Source organism: Puma concolor, chromosome D4, assembly GCF_028749965.1.
Source record: "Puma concolor isolate L17-30 chromosome D4, mPumCon1.1.hap2, whole genome shotgun sequence".
NCBI lineage: Eukaryota > Metazoa > Chordata > Mammalia > Carnivora > Felidae > Puma > Puma concolor.
This window is the reverse complement of record NC_141679.1, coordinates 2,883,398-2,905,098: the sequence shown is the minus strand read 5'-3', so window position 1 is coordinate 2,905,098 and position 21,701 is coordinate 2,883,398. Positions and strand designations below refer to the sequence as shown.

General features: G+C 59.2%; 2 protein-coding genes across 3 annotated transcripts in view; one reads left to right on the top strand and one right to left on the bottom strand.

Annotated features, from left to right (window-relative positions):
- SHC3 (SHC adaptor protein 3) overlaps positions 1 to 6,617 on the top strand; it is a 105,519-nt gene extending 98,902 nt beyond the window's left edge. Inside the window, exon 12 of the mRNA XM_086684834.1 lies at positions 8 to 6,617. Coding sequence (XP_086540960.1) covers positions 8 to 136 — 129 coding nt within the window. The 3' untranslated portion in view covers positions 137 to 6,617. The remainder of the gene's footprint in view (positions 1 to 7) is intronic.
- S1PR3 (sphingosine-1-phosphate receptor 3) lies at positions 5,013 to 18,755 on the bottom strand. Of its 2 annotated transcripts, XM_086684837.1 has the most exons (3): positions 18,527 to 18,755; positions 11,368 to 11,493; positions 5,013 to 11,196 (listed from the first exon to the last, which is right to left on the bottom strand). In XM_086684837.1, exons 2-3 carry the CDS (start codon positions 11,478 to 11,480, stop codon positions 10,212 to 10,214), a joined length of 1,098 nt encoding a protein of 365 aa, XP_086540963.1. In that variant the 5' UTR covers positions 11,481 to 11,493; positions 18,527 to 18,755; the 3' UTR covers positions 5,013 to 10,211. The 2 variants fall into 2 exon arrangements, with proteins under 2 accessions (XP_086540963.1, XP_086540962.1); XM_086684836.1 differs by having other exon boundaries at positions 5,013 to 11,493.
- Between the last annotated feature and the right edge of the window lie 2,946 nt (positions 18,756 to 21,701).

Below are 21,701 nucleotides of genomic sequence, written 5' to 3'. Positions count from 1 at the left end.
CTCCCAGGTCCGGACGAAGGACAAGGTCTTTGACAGCATCAGCCACCTCATCAACCACCACCTGGAGAACAGCCTGCCCATCGTCTCTGCTGGAAGTGAGCTCTGTCTCCAGCAGCCAGTGGAGAAGCCCCTGTGACCGGCCAGCCACCCCGTCCTGACCCTGCACTGATGGTCAGGAGACCTGGTTCTTCCCGGGAAATGGGTACGGGGGCTATGGAAACTCGGGCAGCCGCCCACAGGCTCAGAGCCTTGTCCAAATGCCCCAGGAGGAAGGTGTCCGAAAAGTGCAAGTTTCATAAACTTGTCCTGATTTTCTCGTGTGCATATTAAAGGTGTACATACCTATACATCCTGTACAAATTAGCCCTCTATATTTATATTTTTTAAGACTAAGAAAGATGTAAGACTAACGTTCTGTGCTGTATGTTTTTAATGGAAAAAAAGTTTGACTCTAGTTGTCCGGGCAAAAAATTTAATTCAACTGACCCATTCTCCTGAGAAATTCCCCTAGGAAGGTGTGACCTGCAATCTTACCCGATAAGCACAACACGGGGACTAGAAGCAGGCAGGAGGGTTCTAAAAATATGGAGTAAAAAATACGGAGTCGGCGCAGAAGAAGGCGGGCTGCCACCCGAAAGGGCCTAGCTCTGGTCCCGGGGGCCGCCCCGCGGGGTGTTGGCGCCCCCTCCCTCCGCGATGACGCCCCCCCGTCCCCCCGGTCGTCTGCACTGCACCGTGAGCTCCCGGCTCCCGCACCTGACACCTGGTGCCGCCGAACTGTCAACCCGGCCGTGTCGGTGGTGCCTGAGCATGGGAATCCCGTCCCCCTTGACCTCAGTTGTCCAGGGTTCTCAAAGATCTTACTGCCAGATATGGCACCAAAGGAGCCTCAGTGACCAACATCTTCACTGGCAAACTCTTCCATTGCTCCCATCTGTATTACTGGGGGGGGGGGGGGGCGGGGGGCTGGCTGGGGCGAAGTCTTGGCTTCTGTGTCCTTCCAGCCAATCCAATGATGGCAGGCCGCCGCGGTAGCTGCTAGAAAACCGTCCCTGCCCTGAATCCGACAGCGAAAAATGCACCAGTACGAGCTGTGTCGAAGGCAGATCTGACACGCGTGCTCCGTCCCGGAGACGTGTGCGCGGCCGTGGCTCTTGCCCCACGTTTGCCTGAGGTTGGTGACTCGGGCCCGTGGGATCGGTCGGAGGTTTCCTGCTTCTCGAGTGGTCGGTGGGTTAGGTGGCTGGTTGTCTCTGCAGCAGATTTCCCAGTTGCTCCGTGGAAAGGGCCCGTGCCCCACGGAGCTCTGTCTTGACCCCTTCCTTTGAGCTGGAGTACTGGGATTTCTTACGGGGTCATTCGGTGTCAGGAGGTCAACAGTGCCTGTAACTTTTAAAAAAGGCCCGTGTTGACGTTACCATGTGATTTTAACAGATGCTGTCTTTTAAAAGATAGAAGGATCCATTCGTCGGCTGGCACCTTCTAATTGGTGCCACGGCACAGGCCCCCGTCCTGTGCGGCCCCACGGTGCGAGGCACCCCTGGGTCGGAGCAACAGAAGGACTTTCCGCGCGCTTAGAGTGGGACGGTAATAAATTCGATGCTTCAAGAGTGAGGAGTTAAGGGTGGATTTAAAAAATTCTGTTGAGTGAATCTGTGAAGTTCTAATGCTAAATGAACCCCATTTCTGTTCTTGGGGTGTGTGTGTCCAGGATGGAAGATGGGGTGAAGCTTGTGGGTGACGGGGGAGTCAGGCAGCTCCACAGATGTGTGTGGGGCTTCTTAGGAGTTTTTGTCCCTTGAGGGTCCAGTGGATCCAAGATGACGGTGGCTTCAGTCTTCTAGAATGTTCTGCCGTGGATTGGAACTAACGTAGGACCATCCGCCTCTTCCTGGCAAGAACAGTTCTGGTTTCAGTCACGGTGCAGATACTCTGCCCCAGGTCACTCGGAAGCAGTGGAAGCTGAACGGGGTTGGGGTGGCATTGTTCAGGCTCCTGCCCTGTGACGACGCAGACGGGGCGGGGGTGGGAACCGCCCTGTGCCCCGTACCCCAGAGGCTGCAGCCCTGCAGACGTACCAGAGGTCCCACCCCAGTGTGGGAGCGTCCACACATATAAAGATGGGTAAACTGACCTTTTAGTGCCCCGCTGTGTCGTGTTAAGGGCACCTCCCAAATGCTAATGTTTCAGGGCAAAGTAGGAAGGGCTGGTTGGGGACCCCGAAGCCCTGAACACGTGACCTGCTTTCTTTTCCCTCTTGAGGATGTGACAGATGGTAATCTGCAGGTGCGGGAGCTCTCTGTGAAGTCAATGTCTGTCTCAGTGGTGATAAGCAATATATATATATATATATATATATATATATATATCATGTTTTCTTTGCATGAGAATCAATTTAGAAAATTAGAAGTATTGGCGGGAGATCAAATTCTTGTTTCAATATTAATTCAAAACATGTATTTTTAAGCTCAGATTCCAGGGTTTGCTTACAAAGGAACAGTGCCAGTGGGAAATCGTGCCCCTTTGTAGCCACCGGAGCAACCTGGAGACCCAGGGGTGCCTTCGAGTCTCTCTTCCTTGGCCCCCCCCTGTGAAGCATGTTGGGGCTCCGCGGGGTCATCTCAGCTCCCCTTCAAGGCCGTGTGAAGGGCCTCATTCACAGGCGGGGAAACTGAGGCGGGGTGGGTACCCACCTTCAAAGCCACGCGGTGGGCGGGCAGCCGGCCGAGCTGTCCTGCTCCGTTGGTGTTACCGGGTTCTGCCGTGCCTGGGACTCAGGATTCCCCGGGCCAGCCTGGGTCCCCCGTCGCCCAGTTCCCAGCCTGCACCTCTGCCAGGGCAGGGCTGTGTGTCCCAGGGTCTCTGCACCCCGGGTATGTTCTCTGTGCTCTGTGCCTGGCCGCCCCCGGGGTGCATGGTGGCACCGGGCCTGCGCCCCCCTGCTGGGCCCCTGCCCCCGGCTGTGCTGGGTGTACAAGGCAGGCCCGGCGGGCCTCCGATGCCGCACCGGTGCGGCAGCCCTGGAGACCCCCCCCCCAACACCTCCGTGTGTGAATCAGCGGTACTTTCAAATGACATCCTCGTTTGTCCCTCTGAGCGCCCACAGGGTCCCTGTGGGGCTGCTGGCCGGTGGTTTCACTGAGCTCTGATGCTTGAGGCCCTGGGCGCTCAGCGGACTGATGGCTGACGCATGCGAGCATCTCCCGACCCGCCCCTGTGCCCGGGCCACCACTCCCGGGCTCCTATACTCAACGGCCCAAGGACCCGCTGGCCACTCTGCTGCACCCCGTTTCGTTTGAACGAGGATTGCTTATCGCTGTCTTGGCTGTTGGGGTGGAAGGATGGACAGAGGCCCAGCTGCAGGACATACAGTGTCCTGAGGGTCTCGCAGGGAGGAAGGCACCGGGGTAATTTCCAGGGAAGACAGAAAGTGACAAGCCGCCTGCAGAGGAAGAGGGAGGCCTGACTTCCAAGGAGGGCTAGCAGCGGGAGGCGGGTGGAGGGGCAGGGCAGCAGTTAGAGCGGCCCCTGAAAGGGCCCTGTGCTCGGACACTGTGGCCGCGTGTCTGCTGGCCCTGCCCGTCCTGGGCTCCTGACACGGACAGTTCCTTTCAGGTGGCGTCAGATGCCTGGTGGGGGTGGGGGGAGGCGTCCTTCTCATAAGTGACACCTGAAACCTGAGGCCCTGGTCCTTATTTCCGGGAATCGGTCACGGGGTGGAGGCAGTTCCCACGAGGTCCCAGGCCCCCCGGCGGCGCCCCAGAGCCACGAGGCCTCACACTGGTTGCTGGGGCTTCTCTGAGCGCTGGCCCGCGTGCCACCTGCACCGCAGGGCTGTGCGGTGTCCCCGCTGTGAGATGGGAGGTGGTGGTGAATATACGTGAAGAGGAAGGACAGCTGATCCCTGGGATGCTTCGTGCACACGTGTGACGGGCTCTCTGTCTGGCAGAGTAGCATATGCGTGCGTCCCGCCCCCCTGCGTGCACGCCCCCCCCCCCCCCCCGCCTTTCTGTGATGGTGGGGAAGCGGGGAGGGGGATTGTGGAAATACTGCGCTTGGGTCACCGCGTGTCGCAGACAAATCTGGGTCACGTGTCTCAGAACACCAGGCTGTGTAGTGAAACTTTAAAAATGGTCCTGGGAAGGATGAAGTGGAAAAACCACTCTGCCGGCACGTGCTACGAACCCGGATGTGCCGTGCCCCCCCCCACCCCCGAGGGTCACAAGCAAGGGAGGGCTATGGGATCAGGATCCTGCAGCTCCAGACCCGGCTCTTCAGTGGGGGGACTAGGGCCAGGGGACTTGCCGCAGCGCGGGGACAGTCGGTGGCTGAACGTAGGACAGAGCGCAGGACTCATGAGGGTCCTTGACAGTGTGTGTAACGCTCAGCCCCCGATGGAAAATGGCAAACAGCTCTTCCCGCTTGGGTTTGCATTCGTGCCCCTTCCGGGATGAGGAGGTGTTTCTGTTTGGGGCCCTTCAGCCGCAGACCCCGAGAGGGTCTGACTGGCTGTCGTTTCTCCCGGCGATGCCCCAGGGGTGGGGAAGGGAAGGAAGTCGAGGAGGAGGAGGAGGAGGGCACGATCGGCCCAGTCACCGTGGTGTGGCAGAGTGAGGGGCGGCAGGAGGCGGGGTGGACACAACTCAGCACGTACCCAGCTGGGCTTAGCTGCCAGCCGGGCGCAGGCGGAAAGCAGGCCCTGTGCACACTCCCCGGGCCGGGAATCCCAGGCGGAGACACAGTCCTCGGGGCCAAGCAGATCTGGAGACGAGGGGCAGCGAGGAGGCCCCAGGCCCCACCCCAGGAGGGCTGCGCGGGCCCAGGAATGTGTATTTCTGGTAAACAGGGAGTGTGGACCACCATCGGGTGTGAGCTGCCAGCCCTCCCCTACGGAGGGCTCCCCTCCAATTTACCAGTAGGTTTTCCTACGGCTTCGTGTTCTAGATCCAGAGCCCGTGCTCTGAGTTTTAAAAGTGGAGGATTGATAAGCATCGAGAACTCGAGCAATCGCTGCTGGTGGCGGACAGAGTGCCGTCTGCCAGCCACAATTTATTTATAATGGGGCTTATAAATATTTATAAGTTTGCAAGCAACAAATGCACAGTTTTAAAACTGGCACATTTTATAGCAGCCAGAAAAACTGCGATTTTGTACGAGGACTCTGTCAGTTGCGCGCGCGCACGTACCTGCGCTGATCACGGCGGCTGCACACCTGTGTGTGCGCGTGCGCGGGCGGGCGGTGGAACGGGCACCTCGGCCTACCCTCCCCGGGCTCTGGTATTTTAAGCCACAAGGACAGGCAGGAAGTTAAGCAGACGCGAAGGGTTTGGGGGCTGACAGGTCCTGGCCTCTGCAGACTCGTGGAGGAGCGTCCTGGATGCCGCCGGAGGTGGGACCCAAGTGCAAGGGGGAGCACGAACAGACAGGAGGGCGGGGTGGGCACTGTGGAAGTGACCGAGGGGCAGGAGGGAAGGGAGGCCAGCAGGGAAGACAAGGAAGGAGGGAGACCGCGCAGGAGGCTGAAGGGAAGAAGAAGCGTTTGGGGACGAGCAAGTCCAGTCTCATGCGCTGCTTGCATCCGGCAGTGTCTTTCCGAGGTCAGAGACGACGGGCAGGAAGGGACAGGTGCGGAAAAGCTGTCCGCACCAGGTGTGCTGGGCTGCGAGCGGTCTGCCTGGGCACAGCTGTGCACCCCACAGCTGGCGGGCATTCGTCTTGGCCCCGTCTGTGCACAGGTTCCTGTGCGGCAGGCTCTGTGCTGGGCTCCCGGGAGAGACGGGAATCTGTCATCCGGTAGGAAACAAACACACCCGGGGCACGAGGGTCAGACGGGCCTGATGGCCGGCGTGGCCAGGTTCAACAGGACAGTGGAGGCTGGGGCCCCCCGGGTGGGCCCGGGGGTCTGAAGGCTGTGCGAGCTGGAGGCGGGCGGGGCGGGAGGGTCACAGGGGACATTCAGAGCCTGCGGGGCACCCTTCTCATGCATGCCCCACGGCTGGTGTTGGCATGGGCGCTGGGGACTGGGGGCTGCACCCCTCAGGCCCCCTGCCTCCCCAGATGTCCTGAATAAATGACTCTCCAGGGCTCCTCCCCGAGCTGGGAGAACCATTCTCACGGAAGAAAGTGCCAGGCACGAAACCTCGTACAAGGTTACGTTTCTGTGTCGTTGCTTCACCTTGAGACGCTGTAGGTAGCAAAGCATGCACACGGAGAGTGCAGGCGTGGTCCTGAGTGTCCCATGCACCCGGGGCATCCTTACCACAACCAAATTGTCTACCCGACCAAATCCAGCAGTGGTCAACAAAGCAGGAATACGTGGGCATCTCTGTCTTTGAACACTGAGTTACCTTTCTCTGTAATGACTGTGTGTCAGCTGCGAGTGCAATGTTCTGTGTTCATTTGCCTTTTGAATAAAACTTGTTCCAGAATAAATATTGTAAAAACTTTAAGTATGTGAATGTTTCTTTGCACTGAGAATTAAACAAGAATTAAACATGGGATGTTAAAAGTCCAAGGATTAGGAAAGAACTCCGTGTAAATTCAATGTGTAATAATAAGATATTTATTACTTTTTAAAAAGCATTTGGATGGGAAATTATATATATTGATAAATATCACTTGAGAATCCTGTGTTTTGTTTTCCATTGACTTTTGCGGAACAAGAAAGAATTGCCGTGAAAGTCTCTGCCTGGGCGTGTCGCCGATGAGCCACTTTCTGCTTTGATGCTGGGACAGAATCCCCTTTGGGTTCTGAGGAGTGGCATTCTCAAACCAGCCTCGAGCTTTCTAACCTCCTCCAGGAAGCGACGTGGCTTCTGGCCGCATCTGTGGCGGCCAGGCGTAGGGGCCGCGTGGCGTCCCCGAGCGTCAGCGCCGTGGCCCGGGGCACCGGGTGTCATGGCCGTGTTGGCAATGGCGCCCTTCTGCTCACTGGTCACGGGAAAATGTGCCTTCATCTTCGGGAGACAGGTGTGTGCGCTTCTGTGCAGCAAACCCTTTGATATTTCAACTTAGACGCTAAAACGTTTGGGTGGTGAGGCTTTGTCCTCACAGACACAATTTAAGAGCCCGGACTTGCTAATTCAGTGAGGAGTTTTCTATGAAGTGCACCTGTTTCCACCCCCAGGACAGCCTCTTGGGCAGCACAGGTCACGGGGCAGAGAGCAGCGCCTGCCGTGAAGCTCACCGTTGGAGTGACTGTCACCGAGGTGTGAGCAACGGAGGGCTGCGTGGCCAGCCTCTCCCGTGGGCAGGGGTCTTGCGTCGCCTGGCGAGGCAGAGGGGCTGGAGCTTCTCCGAAGGGAGCGCGTGCCTCTTCCAACAGCAGCCCCTGCACAGCCTCGCCCCCCTGACGGTGTGGCGTGCACACGGGGTCTGGCGTCGGCCTTCCTGATGGGGTCTCTGGCCGCGTCCGCTCTAGGGGAGTCGCGGTGGTCCTCGCTTGTGCAGTGAGGTTTCTCCACCAACATCAGCATGAACATCCCCAGTCAGGCCGTCTGCGGGCCTAACACAGAGCAGACACACACGCACAAGCTCACGTGCACACACGCACACACACACACGCTAGACGTGGCCCGTCGTCAGGAATGACGCGGGGCGAAGGACCGGTTCTGACCTACTCTCTCCTGCTGCAAACGGAGTGGAACCAGACGCCCTCTGTCGGCCACGCTCTGCCAGGATACCTGTGATTTTCTCCCCGAGGAAGGGTTAAGGGTTGACCCGCCTCCAAGCCCTGACCCAGGGCAGCTGCCCAGGGGGGACTGGGTGGGGGAGGGCATGGGCTCCTAGAGCCGTTTCCATCCTGGAGGGACAGTGGCCCCAGGTGGGAAACCAGGTGGCCACCCTGCACACGGGCCCCCACGCTGACCCCCAGCCACCAGTTTGTTTTTTCATTTTTTATTTTTTTTTTAAGTTTATTTATTTATTTTGAGAGAGCAAGACAGAGCCAGGGAGGGGAGAGGCAAAGAGAATGGGAGAGAGAATCTCTGTGCACTGTCAGCACAGAGCCTGATGCCGGTCTCGAACCCATGAACTGTGAGATCATGACCCGAGCCGAAGTCGGACGCTGAACCGACTGAGCCACCCAGGCGCCCCAATGACCAGTTTATATGCAGGCTTTTGGTTTTTGGGTTTTTTTTTTAACAAACACATGGGACACCGTGAAGGTTACTAACCGAGTGAGATCTAGCGCAAGCTCTGTAGTCTCAACTCCTAAACGCGCCCCTGCAAGCTGCCGAGGGCCGTGCACACCGGTCTTGATGTTCGATCACGTTCTGCATACAGCAAGCAAACACCGTGCCTTTTTTGGCGTATTTTTCATTCAGACTGCTTGAAAGTTCTGTGTTCTCTCAACGGGACTGTAGAGCAAGTGTCACTAACATTAGCACCAGAGAGGAGAGCCCCCCCCCCACAACGCCCCTCAGAGCCAGGGCACGGGGTCCTGAAGTCACGTCATCACCCGGCAAGCACCGATGCCCAACACTCCAGCTCTCTGGAATGCGGCTTTGTTTTCTCAACCCAGTACCTCAATGCTTCACTTTTCTAGAAATGCTATCTGAGTTCAGAAAGAAGCCCCTTTTCAGTGATGTAAAGAAGCCACCAAAAATGCCACCGAAGACATCTCCTTACAAGTACAATTTCTCTCCTCGGCAACAAAAACGAGGATAGTCTTTGGTCAGTACATGGAAACCACCCAGGACCCACCGGAACGTTCCTCGGTGTGGGGAATGTGCATCAGATGACACACGGGAGCCAGCTTCTCTTGCAAATCGTTAACGTGTTGAGACTGAGTCTTGACTCGGCCAGAAATTCCCAGCCAGCCTGAGAAACCCCAGGGGCTGCGATGTGGGCTCGCCCGAGTAAGGGTCCTTTTAAAGGTTGCTCGTTTTGTTTTTACCAAGAAGCCATCAGCTCTATGGTTATGAGATCTCTACAGATGCACACACGTTTGTCCTGCGGGTGGGGTCCTTGGGGAGGGCGCGCACGGAAACCCCTCCTAAGTAATCCCTTTACCCGGCGATCAGGGACGCAGGGTCAGCCCAGGCTGCAAAGGCAGATTACAGTATCCTTACGTTTCCCTGGAGAGCACATGTGGACACGCTCCTGGCTGTCACTGTCAGGGTCAGCTTTGGGGAGGGTGGAGACCGCCGACCTCCCCAGCTATGCCACTGAGACAACACGGGGCTGCCGCCTCCGAGCTTTTCTGATCAGAGAGAAAGAGACTCAACACAGCCCTGTAAACCTCTCCTAATTCAGTACAAACGTTCCATTGCATTAAACAGACCACTGCTTCCGGCTTCAGGCCAGGGGGGCGGGGGGGCGTCTGTCCTCTGCTGCTCCCTCGTGGGTCCCTTTCTTGGTTGGTCTGGGGATGGGCTCCTGGAAGCCCCTGGCTCTTCTGTGATCTGTAGGAACCCCAAACAATCAGGGAACTTGGTTAACGTGGGTTTGGATGTGCAGGGACACAGGAGCCCCAGAGGAACAGGGACACGGCTCCCAGAGATCACCAGATCGCCCGATCTCCCAGGATCCTTCAGACCCACACATCTGAGACCCGCCTGGAACCAGCCCTCTCTGGGAAGTCAGGCATTCAAAGCCTGCTGAACACAAGACTTCACGTCGGTCTGAGGAGCCCGGGACTGCCGTGTCCACCGAGTTTCCAGCCACATCCTTACACCTGATGGTTCAATCAGGACACACTTGCACTTACGGATATTTAACTGTGTCACACACTGCCACTCACCGACATACCCAGGTGCCGCGTACCAACGGCAGACATAAGAGACACAAGTGCTCCGTAACACAGAAATGACGAGCACACAGGCATCCACTCCGCTCACAGTGTAGAGTGAAGTTACCAAACATCGTCACGACATTCTGAGAAACACCCTGCACGTTGTGGGGCCCGCGACCTTCCCTGTCCAGGCCCCGCGGGGAGCAGCCAGGAGGGCTCAGGGGAAGGCGGCAGATACTGTCGCAGCGTGGTGCATTCAGAAGACTGGAGCCAAGACGGACAGAGCTCACGGTCTGCTGTGACACACGCTGGCAGGTCCTTGGGTCCCCCTCCTCACGTGACGTTCACGCCGGGCAAGCCACTGGCGAGTGGACTTCCCGAGTCCCCTCTCTGGAACTCCCAGGGGCGAGGCGTGCAACAGATACGGCCGTGGCCACAGAGCGGGGCTCCCCTCCCCTGCTCCTGGAGGCAGGGGCTCTCACTTGCAGAGAATCCCATTCTGCAAGGTTTTGTTTCCGTCGGTGATGCAGGGTGAGGCGACTCTCTGGGGAGGGTCTTCCTTGCTCTTTGGTGAGGGGCTGCTGTTGTTGCTGCCGCTGGACTTGCTTCTGCTGGGATCGAGGGCAGGCTGGGTGGGCGAGGAGCGGGCGCCACGGCCCCGGACCAGGCAGGTGCAGACCAGCCGGAAGAAAGCCCGCCGCATCTCCTTGCTGGCCAGCGTGTAGATGACGGGGTTCATGGCGGAGTTGAGCACGGCCAGCATGATGAACCACTGGGCCTTGAACAGGATGGCGCACTCCTTCACCCTGCAGGCCACGTCGACGAGGAAGAGGATGAAGAGTGGGGACCAGCAGGCGATGAACACGCTCACCACGATGACCACGGTCCGCAGCAGGGCCATGGAGCGCTCCGAGTTGTGGGGGCTGGCCACCCTGCGGCTGCTGGACTTCACCAGGAAGTAGATGCGGGCGTACAGGATGACGATGGTCACAAGGATGGCCGTGAAGATGCTGATACAGAACGCGATGTACTTCTTGGAGTAGAGGGGCAGGATGGTGGAACAGTCGGGGAGGTCGTGCACACAGTTCCAGCCCAGGATGGGCAAGGCGCCCAGCGAGAGCGCGATGAGCCAGCACATCCCGATCAGAAGAAACACGCGGTGCTTCTTGTTGGAGTCGTACGGCCGCATCTTGATCATCGTCAGGTGCCGCTCGATGGCGATGGCCAGCAAGCTGCAGGTGGACGCCCCGAGGGCCACAAACATGCTTCCTTCTCGCAGGAACCAGACCGTCGGGGACAGGCTCAGCGTCCGCTTGCCCGACATCAGGATGTTGACCTTGTAGGCGATGCCGGCCAGCAGGTCACAGAGGGCCAGGTTGCCGATGAAGAAGTACATGCGGTTGTGGAACTTATTGTTTCTCCAGATGGCGATCAAAACCATGAGGTTCTCCAGCACGATGAAGCTGCAAATGACCAGGAACAGCACGGTGGTCAGCGTGCTGCCCTCGGGGGCCTCCTTCAGCCTGCCCTCCAGCTTGCCCACGTAGTTGTAGTGCTGGTGCAGGGTCTCGTTCCCGGGGGAGGGCCTGGGGTGCGGCGCGAGGACCGCGGCCGCCATCGCCGCCGGGACTCACCGAGGCTCAGCTCCGGGAGCCACCAGAGGGCGCCCTGGGCACGTCCATTTCCAGAGAAACCAACCGGGCTCAGGCTTCGGAGGTGGCCCCGGGCGGGACCCCGGCCAGGGCATGGAGAGCAGGCGCCTGCGGAGACAAAAAAGGGGCGCCCAGAGATTAAGGGGGGAGCAGCGGCAGAGTCGGGGGAAGGCACCAAAAACGCGGGAGCGTGGGACTGGCCCGGGCTCCCCGGAGGCAGAGGCGGCCACGGGCAGCAACTTGCCATCTGCAGCCACCTGGAGGGAGACTCGGTGCCTGAGCGTCCGTCGTTCACTCTTGCAACATGACACAGACCCAAATAAACGTCCATCGGGGACTCTCCGGGCATGTGGGATGCTGGCCACCCAGCCTCATCCACAGGTGGGAGCTGCTAAACCATGATTCCCAGTTATCGGGAGAGAAACGGGGTCATCTCAGGACAACAACAACACAGGATGGAGCCCAGGAGCACGCCCACCCAGCTCCTGAGGCCTCCCTGGTGAGCCCGGAGCCACGTGGGGCGACGGCGTCCCGGGTACCAGGGCCGGGGACAGAGTCTGGTCCAGATGGCCTGCAGGCGAGGACTGAGACAGGGCCACGAGGCCACCAGAGGCCTTCCCTGGGGGCGGCGGGACGTGGTGGGGGGGGGGGGCAGACGGGACGCAGGCCTATACGTCCACCCAGGGTGAAGGAAGGGAAGGCAGGGACCAGTGCTTGGGCTTTGAACTTGGCTGAAAATCCAGAGCTCAGATAAGACTGTCTGAACCCCCCAAACTGAAGGCATGCACATGAGCCAGAAGCCACCCCCCCACCCCACCCCCCCGGGGGCACTAGACAACCGGTGAAGGTGAGAAGCCAAGCTCCAGGCTCTCCAGGGCCCCGGATTTTAGTCGTCCCCCAAGCTGACACTTCCCACCCTCACCTGGGGCCACACTCAGCACCTCTGGGGACGTCACCATCACAGCTAGACGTGGCTTTCAGGGGGCACACGGGTTTTAAAACGACAATTATTCGTGCAAGTATCTACTTAAGATCCAATGAGGTTAGCTTAAGACAGCCCACCGACTCCCCGGCCGTGACTTCTTTGACTTTTGGAACATTCAGGTCAGAGCCCTAAGTCAGAGTCCGGCCACTGAGCTCCACTGCCAGGTACCGACACGGCCTGAGAGGGGCTCGTCCTGGAAGGACCCACCAGGGCTGCAGTGCTGGCGGCCGCTCTCGGAGAAGAAAGAGAGGAAACCGCGGGTCCCCTCAGGGCACCCTCCAGGTCACTGCTCCCCGGCCCCCGGCGCTGCTCAGGGCCCGGGGTGCCGTCAGCCTGCCCTCTGTCAGCGGGGGGTCGGGCTCTCTGAGACAGAAAGAGGCAGTGCCATTTCTTCTTTGCAGACTTCCCCAGCATGCAGAAGCGTCCATGCCCTGCTGCTTCCAGAAACCCCGGGGGCCCGGCCTCTGGGAGGCACAGGCGTGTCTGGAGGCGCACGGGTCAGCTCAGTGGACGGCTTTGCCACCAGCCTCGCCTGGCACCGGACCTTCGTCTAAGTCCGTCCTGAGAACGGCAATGTCCCCGCCCGCGGTGGGCACACACAGGCCCCACGCCAGCCCGCCCGCTGCCCCCTCTGTCCGCTGGCACCCAGTCCAGTCTGCCTCACACCTGCGCCCTCCCCTGGGTTTCCGTCCCTGGAACTGACCATGGTACACCGTGGTCCACGTGACTCACGACCACGGGTGAGTGAGCTAGCATCACAACAGCCTGAACCGCAGAAGCGTGTGAGTGTTACCTACACTGACGAGGTGTGCGAACTGCTCGTGAATCGATGAGACAGGGCTCCAAACATCCACATCGGGAAGGTTCTTAAGCCTCGGCACAGCTGCAGCTTGTCTCCGGCCCGATTCCCCCGTGAGAAGTCCATGCCACGCACGGTCCTGCCTCTGCACGCTCCCCACCCCCGGGCTTGCGCGGACAGCGTGGACAGAAGGGAGCTTCCAAACCTGCTGGGTTGGACCTCTTGGAGGTAAAGAGAGAGGACGCGCAGGTGCAGGGCTGCAGGGGTGCCCTTGCCTGCATATGCGGGGTTCAGAAGGAACTGAGCTGAGCGGTAAAGTCAGGACCCAGCAGTAAACCGACCACAATGAAAACACGGAAGACGTGCCAGAGAGCCACTGAAACCATGCATCTTGAGGGTGGATGTATCTCCCCACTAATGCTTGATTGATCATTTCCCTTGATGAAATATTCATCATTCAAAAAGCATACTTTTTCAGAACATCCTTTGTTAAATGCTATTCTCCGCCTTTTGTGTAACTGGAAGGTATCTGTCTCTCTCTGGAACTAAAAGCTTATTTTCTTTGGGTTTTCAACATTAGGACGTAGATTCCATCCCAAGAGTTACGTGCTGGGCTAAAGGCCAGACTGATTTGGGATGCATCTGAGGGCTGCTATTTGTGGGCAAGAGCATCACAGAGGAGTTCTGCCTCCATGTCTCAGGGGCGCGGCAGGACCTGAGTTTTCCGGAAGAATACTCTCCCATCCTGCCCCCAACTTCTCAGGGCCAGGCAGGGCCTCAGCCCGCCGGAAACGTCCCTTCTGGGAAGTGTCAGGCTGGCAGGCACCAGCTCCTGGGAAGCCAGCCTGGCCTACCCTGCAGAGAAGGGGACTCCCAACACTCCTCCCGGTAAGGGGACCCCCAACACCCCTTCTGGTAAGGGGACCCCCAACAGTCCTCCCAGTAAGGGGACCTCCCAACACCCTTCCCGGTAAGGGGACCCCCAGCACCCCTCCCGGTAAGGGGACCCCCAACACCCCTCCCAGTAAGGGGACCCCACTGGCCAGCTTCTCATACCCTCGAGGGCCATAGTCTATTTCCAACCTCTGCGTAAATGGGGCCCCACAGCATAGAACTGTGCCTGGCATCTTTGTGCCGATGTGATGCTCAGCAGCGTCCCACGTGGAGGTACATTCAGATCCAATAATTCCTGCTCCTGTCAAGGACGGCTGCACCTGTCTGTGGACACAGGATGGCTGCCGCATGTCATCGTCCTTAGATGCGAGGCTGGGGCTGGAAGGGGGCGTCCTCAGGAGTCTGTGTCTGTGCTTCTGTGCGGTGCCTTGGATTTCTGGACATCGTGTTGGTGTCTAGGAGGGGCTCTGATACAGGGGTCCCTGTAGAGACTAATGGCACTTGGCTGGCTGGAGAAGTCCCCACGGGGGTGACATTTATACATTATGCTCACATTTTGTTTTATTTAAAAAAATAAGCATCTGGGGCTGGTAGTGACCGCCGTCTGGCTTTTCATTGTAAGCATCTGATCACTGCTTAATTTCCCCCGAACAACTCAGAAATAACGGCCGAAAAAGGATGCTGAGGAAGGTGGCGGTGGGCCTTCTTGTCTTGTATGGCTCGGAGCACCGGCCCTGTTCCAGAAGCTGCTGCATGGTGTGGGCCCTTGGGGGAGGAACCTCTGCTCGCTGCAGACGACTTCCAGGCTCCGGAGGGCTGATGTCCACCGGCAGGACTCTCGGTCCCACGGGCTGTGCCCACGTCCCCGGGACCCCCGCACACCCCTCCCGCTCACCCGTGCCGAGCAGGGAGGTGTGTGCATCTCACGGTGAACAGATGTACTGCCCACGCCCAGTGCCCAGGGGACGGACTCAACAGAGATCACTACCTACAGTTTTCCCGGCATCCTCTCGAAGGTGGGGTCAAGTCTGCCTCAAGGCATTTCAGCACCAACGCTTTTTCCCTTTGCTGAGAAGGACTAAGACGCCTTCTAGAAGGTGGTGCCACCGTGAGCCATCCAGGTTAGACCGTGTCACATCAGTGGGGCTCCCCACCCCTCTGTTCCAAGGAGGTGCATCCACGGACAGGGGCCGGCCCGGGTCGGCCGATGGATTCCAGATGTGCTGTCTACGCTAGTGATTCACTTTCTCTACACATGGCAATTTGAAAGATAAACAAACTATAAAAAGAAGGAAAAGAAAAAAAGTAAAGGAAAATATTTCCACTAAGTCTGGGGTCCGTCCCTCTCTCTCTCCGTACAGGCAAACAAGAAAAGCACAGGAAGACAGTGAGAAATTCCTCCTGGTCAGAGTCAGGGTGAGATTTCTCAAAGGCACATTCTCCCGGAGAAATCGACTCGTTCATCCCTCTAAACTGAGCTAAAACGCCAAGCCTTTGCCGATGCTTGGAAAATTTCTTGGAAAGCAGTACTTTGTTGTTGTCGTTTATGAGAATTTAGGAAGGAAGTAGGGGGCCGGCCATTTCAACGCTCCAGGAAATTCTTTTGCTAATGAGTACTTCCCCTTGCCCCAGATTTCTGAGGTGACCCCGCGGGGCTTTTAGAGGTGGTCACACACAGCCCGCATGCCCCATGCCGGCACTCTGCTCCAGCCCAGGCTCGGAGCCCCCGGTGAGTAACCCTTGTGAGCAGGCTCCCTGCTACCCGGCGGCTTTCCCAGGGGCCATTCTCCCGGGCAGGTGAGCCTCAGACGTTAACACAGATCTGGCACACTCCAGGCACGCGGGGTGGACCCAGGAGCCCGGGCACAGGCCCCAGGGTCTGCCTCTGCGCTCTCTCTCCTGGGTCCCCAGGCTCATCCGTCAAGGTTTTGATACAAGAGGGCTTACCCTCTGCTTTCTGTTCAGACTCCCCCTTCTCTGCTTGTTCTTAGTGAGGGCACAGGACTGGACTCCTGCCACAGTTGCCCCCCTCATGCATGACGGTGTGAGCTCCCTGGGGGGACCCAGGGCATATGCAAATAAGAGACATCTGGGCCCAAGAAGCCCTAACTGTGGGGTCTCTCCCATCCTTTCCCAGAACAACGGGGCCACAGCACGTCTGGTCCCCATGGCGGCATCTGCCTTTTGGACGTTCGAAGAAGGAAACTGAGGCTGCGGTGTGGCGGTCGCCGTCCCTGGCGGCACAGCTCGTAAGACACGGCTGGGCTGGCCGGCCCGGGGATGTGATCCCCACGCACCATATTAGGGGCAGCTCTTCCGGAGCGTCCGCCCCTCCTCGCGTTCTTCACCTGGACGGTGACAAGAGTGTCACCAGGGGCCGAATGCCGGAACGCATGCGGACGGACACCGGGGCGATGGGAGTCCCGTCTTCAGGCCGAAGGGCCTCGCAGACTGACTCAGGACGGGCACCCGCTCGCGGTGCCGGGCAGACGCCAGAGCCACCCCTGGGTGCCACGCTGTGCAGTGAGCAGTCTCGTCACAGACACCCGGTGGCCTGCCGCCTGGCCTCCCACAGACACGGTGGCAACTCCACCAAATCAGAAGGAAAAGGACAGAGAACAAGAGGCGACTGCGTGCCCACTGCTGATACGACAGTGACCGAGATACAGGAGTCTCCACAACGGGGCAGAGGTCACTGCGCCTCCCGTTAGCGCCGAAAGCTCCGGAGCATCTCCTGGGGCAATTAATTATTTCAGCAGAAAATGGGGGCCGAGGACCCAAGGAGTGAGAAGTGGCTCCAAACCCATAGGAGGAGGAGGACAGAGCCACAGGAGAGGGAACAGAAGGCTGGGTGACCCCCAGCAGGCCCTCGGCTCCGTCACAGATGGCCTGAGGGCTCCCCGTGGCCAAGCCGGCTGTGTCACAGCACAAAGTCCTGGCAGAAAAAAAGGGGCTTCACAGCAGGGTAACCCCCACATTTCGAGACGACGGCACGCTCGGATTCTCGTTTCTCGATCATAAAAACACACGCATACACTGTAGGTATCGAAGCATCTTTAGGAGGACGGAAAAGATCCCAGACGACCAAGTCAGTGGCCTAGTTCCCAGGGACAGGAAAAGCGGTGCCTGCGTTCCGAGAACATCATTGGGCCAACGCGGGAGGAAACGGCAGTTTCTACTACCCACACGTGGTAGCAAATCAGGAGAGCCACGCACTTTACCAAGTTCAGAAATACAAGGGGAAAAGCATTTTCAAAGATGGGACTGGTTGAGAAGCCATGCCTTCTGTCTCTTAGCAGGAGGCTCCGAAGGGCTGACTTTCAGTCTCTGGTGTCAGAGGCCGGATGTGAAGGTTTGCTGACTGAGAACACCCCACGTGTGGCCCTCCTACGGCCACAAAATTACTCATTCCGGCACTGCGCTCGGCCTCGGTTACGTGAGACATCGTACAGATCCAGACATCCCACGAGCCGTGGAGTGCCACACACACACACACACACAGCCACACCATCAGCCATGACACGGCCGTCTTTCTCCGCCACGTACCCGCAGAACCTAACCCAGCCCTGGTACTTTCTAGCAATTGTTTTCCTTAACCATGCCTGCAAGACCGCCACGAAGGAAGATGAGAACGTTGACCGGCTGAATTACAAGTAGGTGATTATGTACCACGTTGTCTCCAACCGCAACCTCCAGACTTTAGAAAGATGCCGAACTCTGGAGTTGGTAAGGGTGCACCCTCCCCTTTAGAAATAATCTTCCAGAAGAGCCCCCGTATCTTCCTAACCCAGTGTGTTCTCCCTTTCAAGAACCCACAGTAAGTTCCTCTCTTACATCTAAATATAACAACCCACAAAGAATATGTCCCCGGGACTGGCCAGCGCCAGAAGGGAGAGGGGAGAAGCAGGCCACTTGGAGCCCTGCGTTAGAAGGGTTAGAGCACCACTCTCCTGCGACGGCCCCTTCCCCAGGCCTCATGTCAGCTATGAAGGCGGCGCACCACTGTCCCATGGGACCCTTAGGGCTGCACCTAGGGGGTAGGGGCCGTGACCTCCAGCCCCGAGTCCGGCGGTCTCCACCGCCTACTTTGAGAAACAGAAGGAAAAGGTGGAATTTTGCCGCTCATGTGATGTAAAGGAATGGTTTCCCAGGAGAAGGCCCACCCCCGGAGCCCCCAGGTGCTCGTCCTGGAAAGGCTCCTGGCCTGCTAACCGTCCCGGGAGGGACAGCGGCACTCGGGTCTTTAAGGGGAGGCTCAGTCTAGCCGGTCGGGCCGTGGGCAAAAAGGAACCATCCCCTGTCCGCCACGGAATGGGTGGCCCGGGGGACAGCGTGATGCTGAGGTGGTGGCTCTCCCTACCAGGTCCCCGTCGCGCCCGGGACAGGCTGGAATTTGGCGAGAAAAGGGCCCGGCTGCACTCGCCCGCCCAGATTCTGCGCCCCGGGCCCCGCCGCCGACTCACCTCCGTCTGGGGAGGGCACTGGGGCCGCCCGCGTCCCGGCGACCCCTCCTCCGCTCCCAGCGGCCTGGACCGGGGCAGCGGGGCAGTCCTGGGGCGGGGATGGGGGGGGGGGGTCGCACTCCGGCCGGGGGTCCCGCCCGCGCTCGTCCTGCCACCGCGCTGGCGCCGCGTCCCCGTCGCGTGTCCACGGACCGGCTGGCTCAGCCTCTGCGCGCGCGCCGGGGCGCAAACTTTTCCAGCGGCCTCGGGGCGGGCCCGCGCTCCACCCCTGCGCCCGCCCCTCCCCGCCTCCTCCGCCCCTGCAACCCGCCCTCTCCTCTCCTTCTCCTTCCCTGACGCCCACCCCCTCCAGGCCTCCTCCGCCCCTGCAACTCGCCCCCTCCCCGCCTCCTCCGCGCCCCTCCCGCCCGCCGCCTCGCCCCCCTACCCCCTTCCCCCCCCCCCCGCGTCCTCTGCCCCTGCAACCCGCCCCCTCCCCGCCTCCACCGCGGCCTGCGCGCCCTCACCTCCCCGCCTCCCTGAACCCCCACTTCCCCTTCGCCTCAAGTCCCAGACCATCTCCCCGCCCCGGGCCCCACCCCCCGCCCCCTCCGCCCCTCTCACCTCCCCGCCCCCGCTTCCCTGCCCCCCTCCCTGTGTTCTCCCCTCCCCATCTCCCCGCCCCCCCTTCCCACCTCCTGGCGCCTCGGCCCGCTCCCCCACCCCCCCTCCTCCGTGCTCGCCCCCCTCACCCCGTCTGCTCCTCTTCCCGAGCCCTCCACTCTCTCGCCTCCGCCCTTGGGGCCGAGCTCGTCCCAAGCCCCTGCCCCAGGAGGCTCCAGACACTGCAACGGGCTGGCGAGCTCCAGGCGGCCGACCTCGGGGTCTCGGGCGGGACCCAGCTGGACCAGGTACCAACTGGGCCCGTGGATGGACTTGGGCCGGGCGCCTGCAGCGCTGACAGCGAGGGTTTGGGGCGACGAGGACGATGGTGACGAAGACGACTGTGACTGTTCCCGTCCTCGTGATCTTAATGATTTCCATCTGAAACTACCTGACCGCGGGCTGGCTGCCGGGTTAGCTGGTGGCTCAGACCCTGTTCGTTGGCTCCCAGCCTCGTGTGCACCCCCGCTCGGCTCTGGGGCCTGCGGGCCAATCGCAGTGACCGCTGTCGCACACAGGTTGGGCCGTTTTGTGTGGCTGAATAAAGCAGTCCATGGGAGGTGCTGCTGAAGAACACCCGGGGAGGAGACCAGACTACAGAATTTTCCACTGGAGAAGGAAGGTAAAAGCCAGGTGAATGAACACAGCAACCGCTCCTGGAAGCTTCTGGAGGTTGGGAGAAAGAGAGGGACGAGAAGGAAAGGACAGTAAGAAGGAGGCAGGGCCTGATGCCCAAAGCCAGGGTGCACGTCCCTGGGCAGGCAGGATGGAGGCCGCAGGGGTAGCAGGAGGGTGGCAGAGGACAGGGGAAGGGTCCCTGGGGTACTTGCCCCAGATCTGGAGGCCTCTTGCTTCCAGAGAACAAGCCCTGTCCAGCATTCTCTGGAGCTGGGAGCGAGTGCTTATTTGGGGCGGTTTCAGCCCTGACGGGCACCTGGCGGGGTTTGCGCTTTGCTGGCAGAGAAACCCGTATCCTGGAGAACCTGGGGCTGGGGGCGCTGCGGAGCTCCGAGTCCCAGGAGGGCCGATGCTGGTCCTCCGTGCTGCTTAATGAGTCCCTGACTGCTGTGAGCCCGTCTGCGTGGAGGCCTTCCAGGCTGACCAGCGAGTCCTGCGCAAGCTTCCGGAAGCCACTTCTGTCCCAAGTTGCAAGTGGGATTGAACGTGCCTCCTTCAGCATCCAGCCCAGCGGAGGGGAAGACAGAGAGAGAGAGAGAGACACTCCCTCGGCCCCACGCCAGAGCGGAGGGCACACGCGGCGCGCTGGCTTCTGCATCGGCACCCGACCGGGCACTTGGCTTATCAGTAATTCTGTTCAACTAGGTGCCTCATGCCGGGTAAGATGAGCTGCAGGCTGCTGTTCCTTGTGGCTGGTGCCCGCGTCTCCACTCACTGAGGGCCTCTGAAATCAGACGTAACGGGGCAAACTTGAGGCCTGGTGATGCCTCCAAAAACAGCCCCAGAAGCCCTGAAAAACAGTGGGGCTTTTTACCGCAGGCGCCCCAAGGGAGAGGCGGGGACGTGACACAGAGGCATTCCTGAAAATCCTCTCAGGAAAACCTTCCTTCCCCCAGAGATTCTCCCCACACACAGCCCTCTCACTGAAGCAGTGCTCCACCCCCACCCCCACCCCCAGCTCCTCCCTCCCTGGGCCTTAAGGCTCAGACACTGGACCCTGACGGGGGGGGGGCCCTCTGTGTGCCCCCCACAGCCCCTAGAGACATATTCTCTCCCTCCTTCTCTCCCTGAGGGTCTCTGCCTCCCCGAGTAACAAGGGAAAGCTCTTCACAGAAAATGTCAGCTCATCAGTACGGGAGGAATGGAAGAATTAGGAGCTCTGCATTCTGCACCCTTCAGATAACTGAGCGGGACAAGGGGACGTGAAAGTGTGTCAATCACACAGTGCCACCCGGGAAAGAAAAAACACCCTCCACTTTCATCGGAGACGTCTGGCTGTCAACGCCTTCATGGGGATTCAAACTCAGCATCACCCATGCTGGGTCAGTCTGACGTTAGGGGTCGAAAACTCCAGCTCACGAAATCGCCAACGCTGTGGTCTTGCTGAAAACACTTCAGCCCTCACGTCCAGTTTACGGGAAGGAGGAGGGATAGAGCACGCGGTAAACAACACCAGGAGAAAGGACCAGACAGGTGCCGAGAGCCAGACCTAACGCATCCCTCAAACAGGGTAACGTCAGGAAAAGGGTAGGATTGGTTCTAGGATGAAAACAGCTAAAAAGAAGCAACATTTCTAACAACAAGCATGAACCTGATCACCTAAGCAGCACGAAAGTATTGTGATGACATTTCGGTATGAACGGAGTATCACAGACCCATCCGTACTGCTAATTGGGTGTGGTGATAGCACAATGCTTATCTGGAAGAATGGCCTTATTTCTAAGAAATGAGCTGTTGAGGGTGAAATGTCTTGATGTCCGAAACTTGTTTTCAAATGACTCAGCAAAGACGATACGTGCACAGAAGGTCGAGAGGACAAAATCAGTGACCGGAGCTGGGGAGCGGACGTGGTGGG

What these genes read in the sequence shown, in the direction of transcription:
- S1PR3 (XM_086684836.1), bottom strand. Translation starts at nt 11,351, where the DNA reads ATGGCGGCCGCGGTCCTCGCGCCGCACCCCAGGCCCTCCCCCGGGAAC.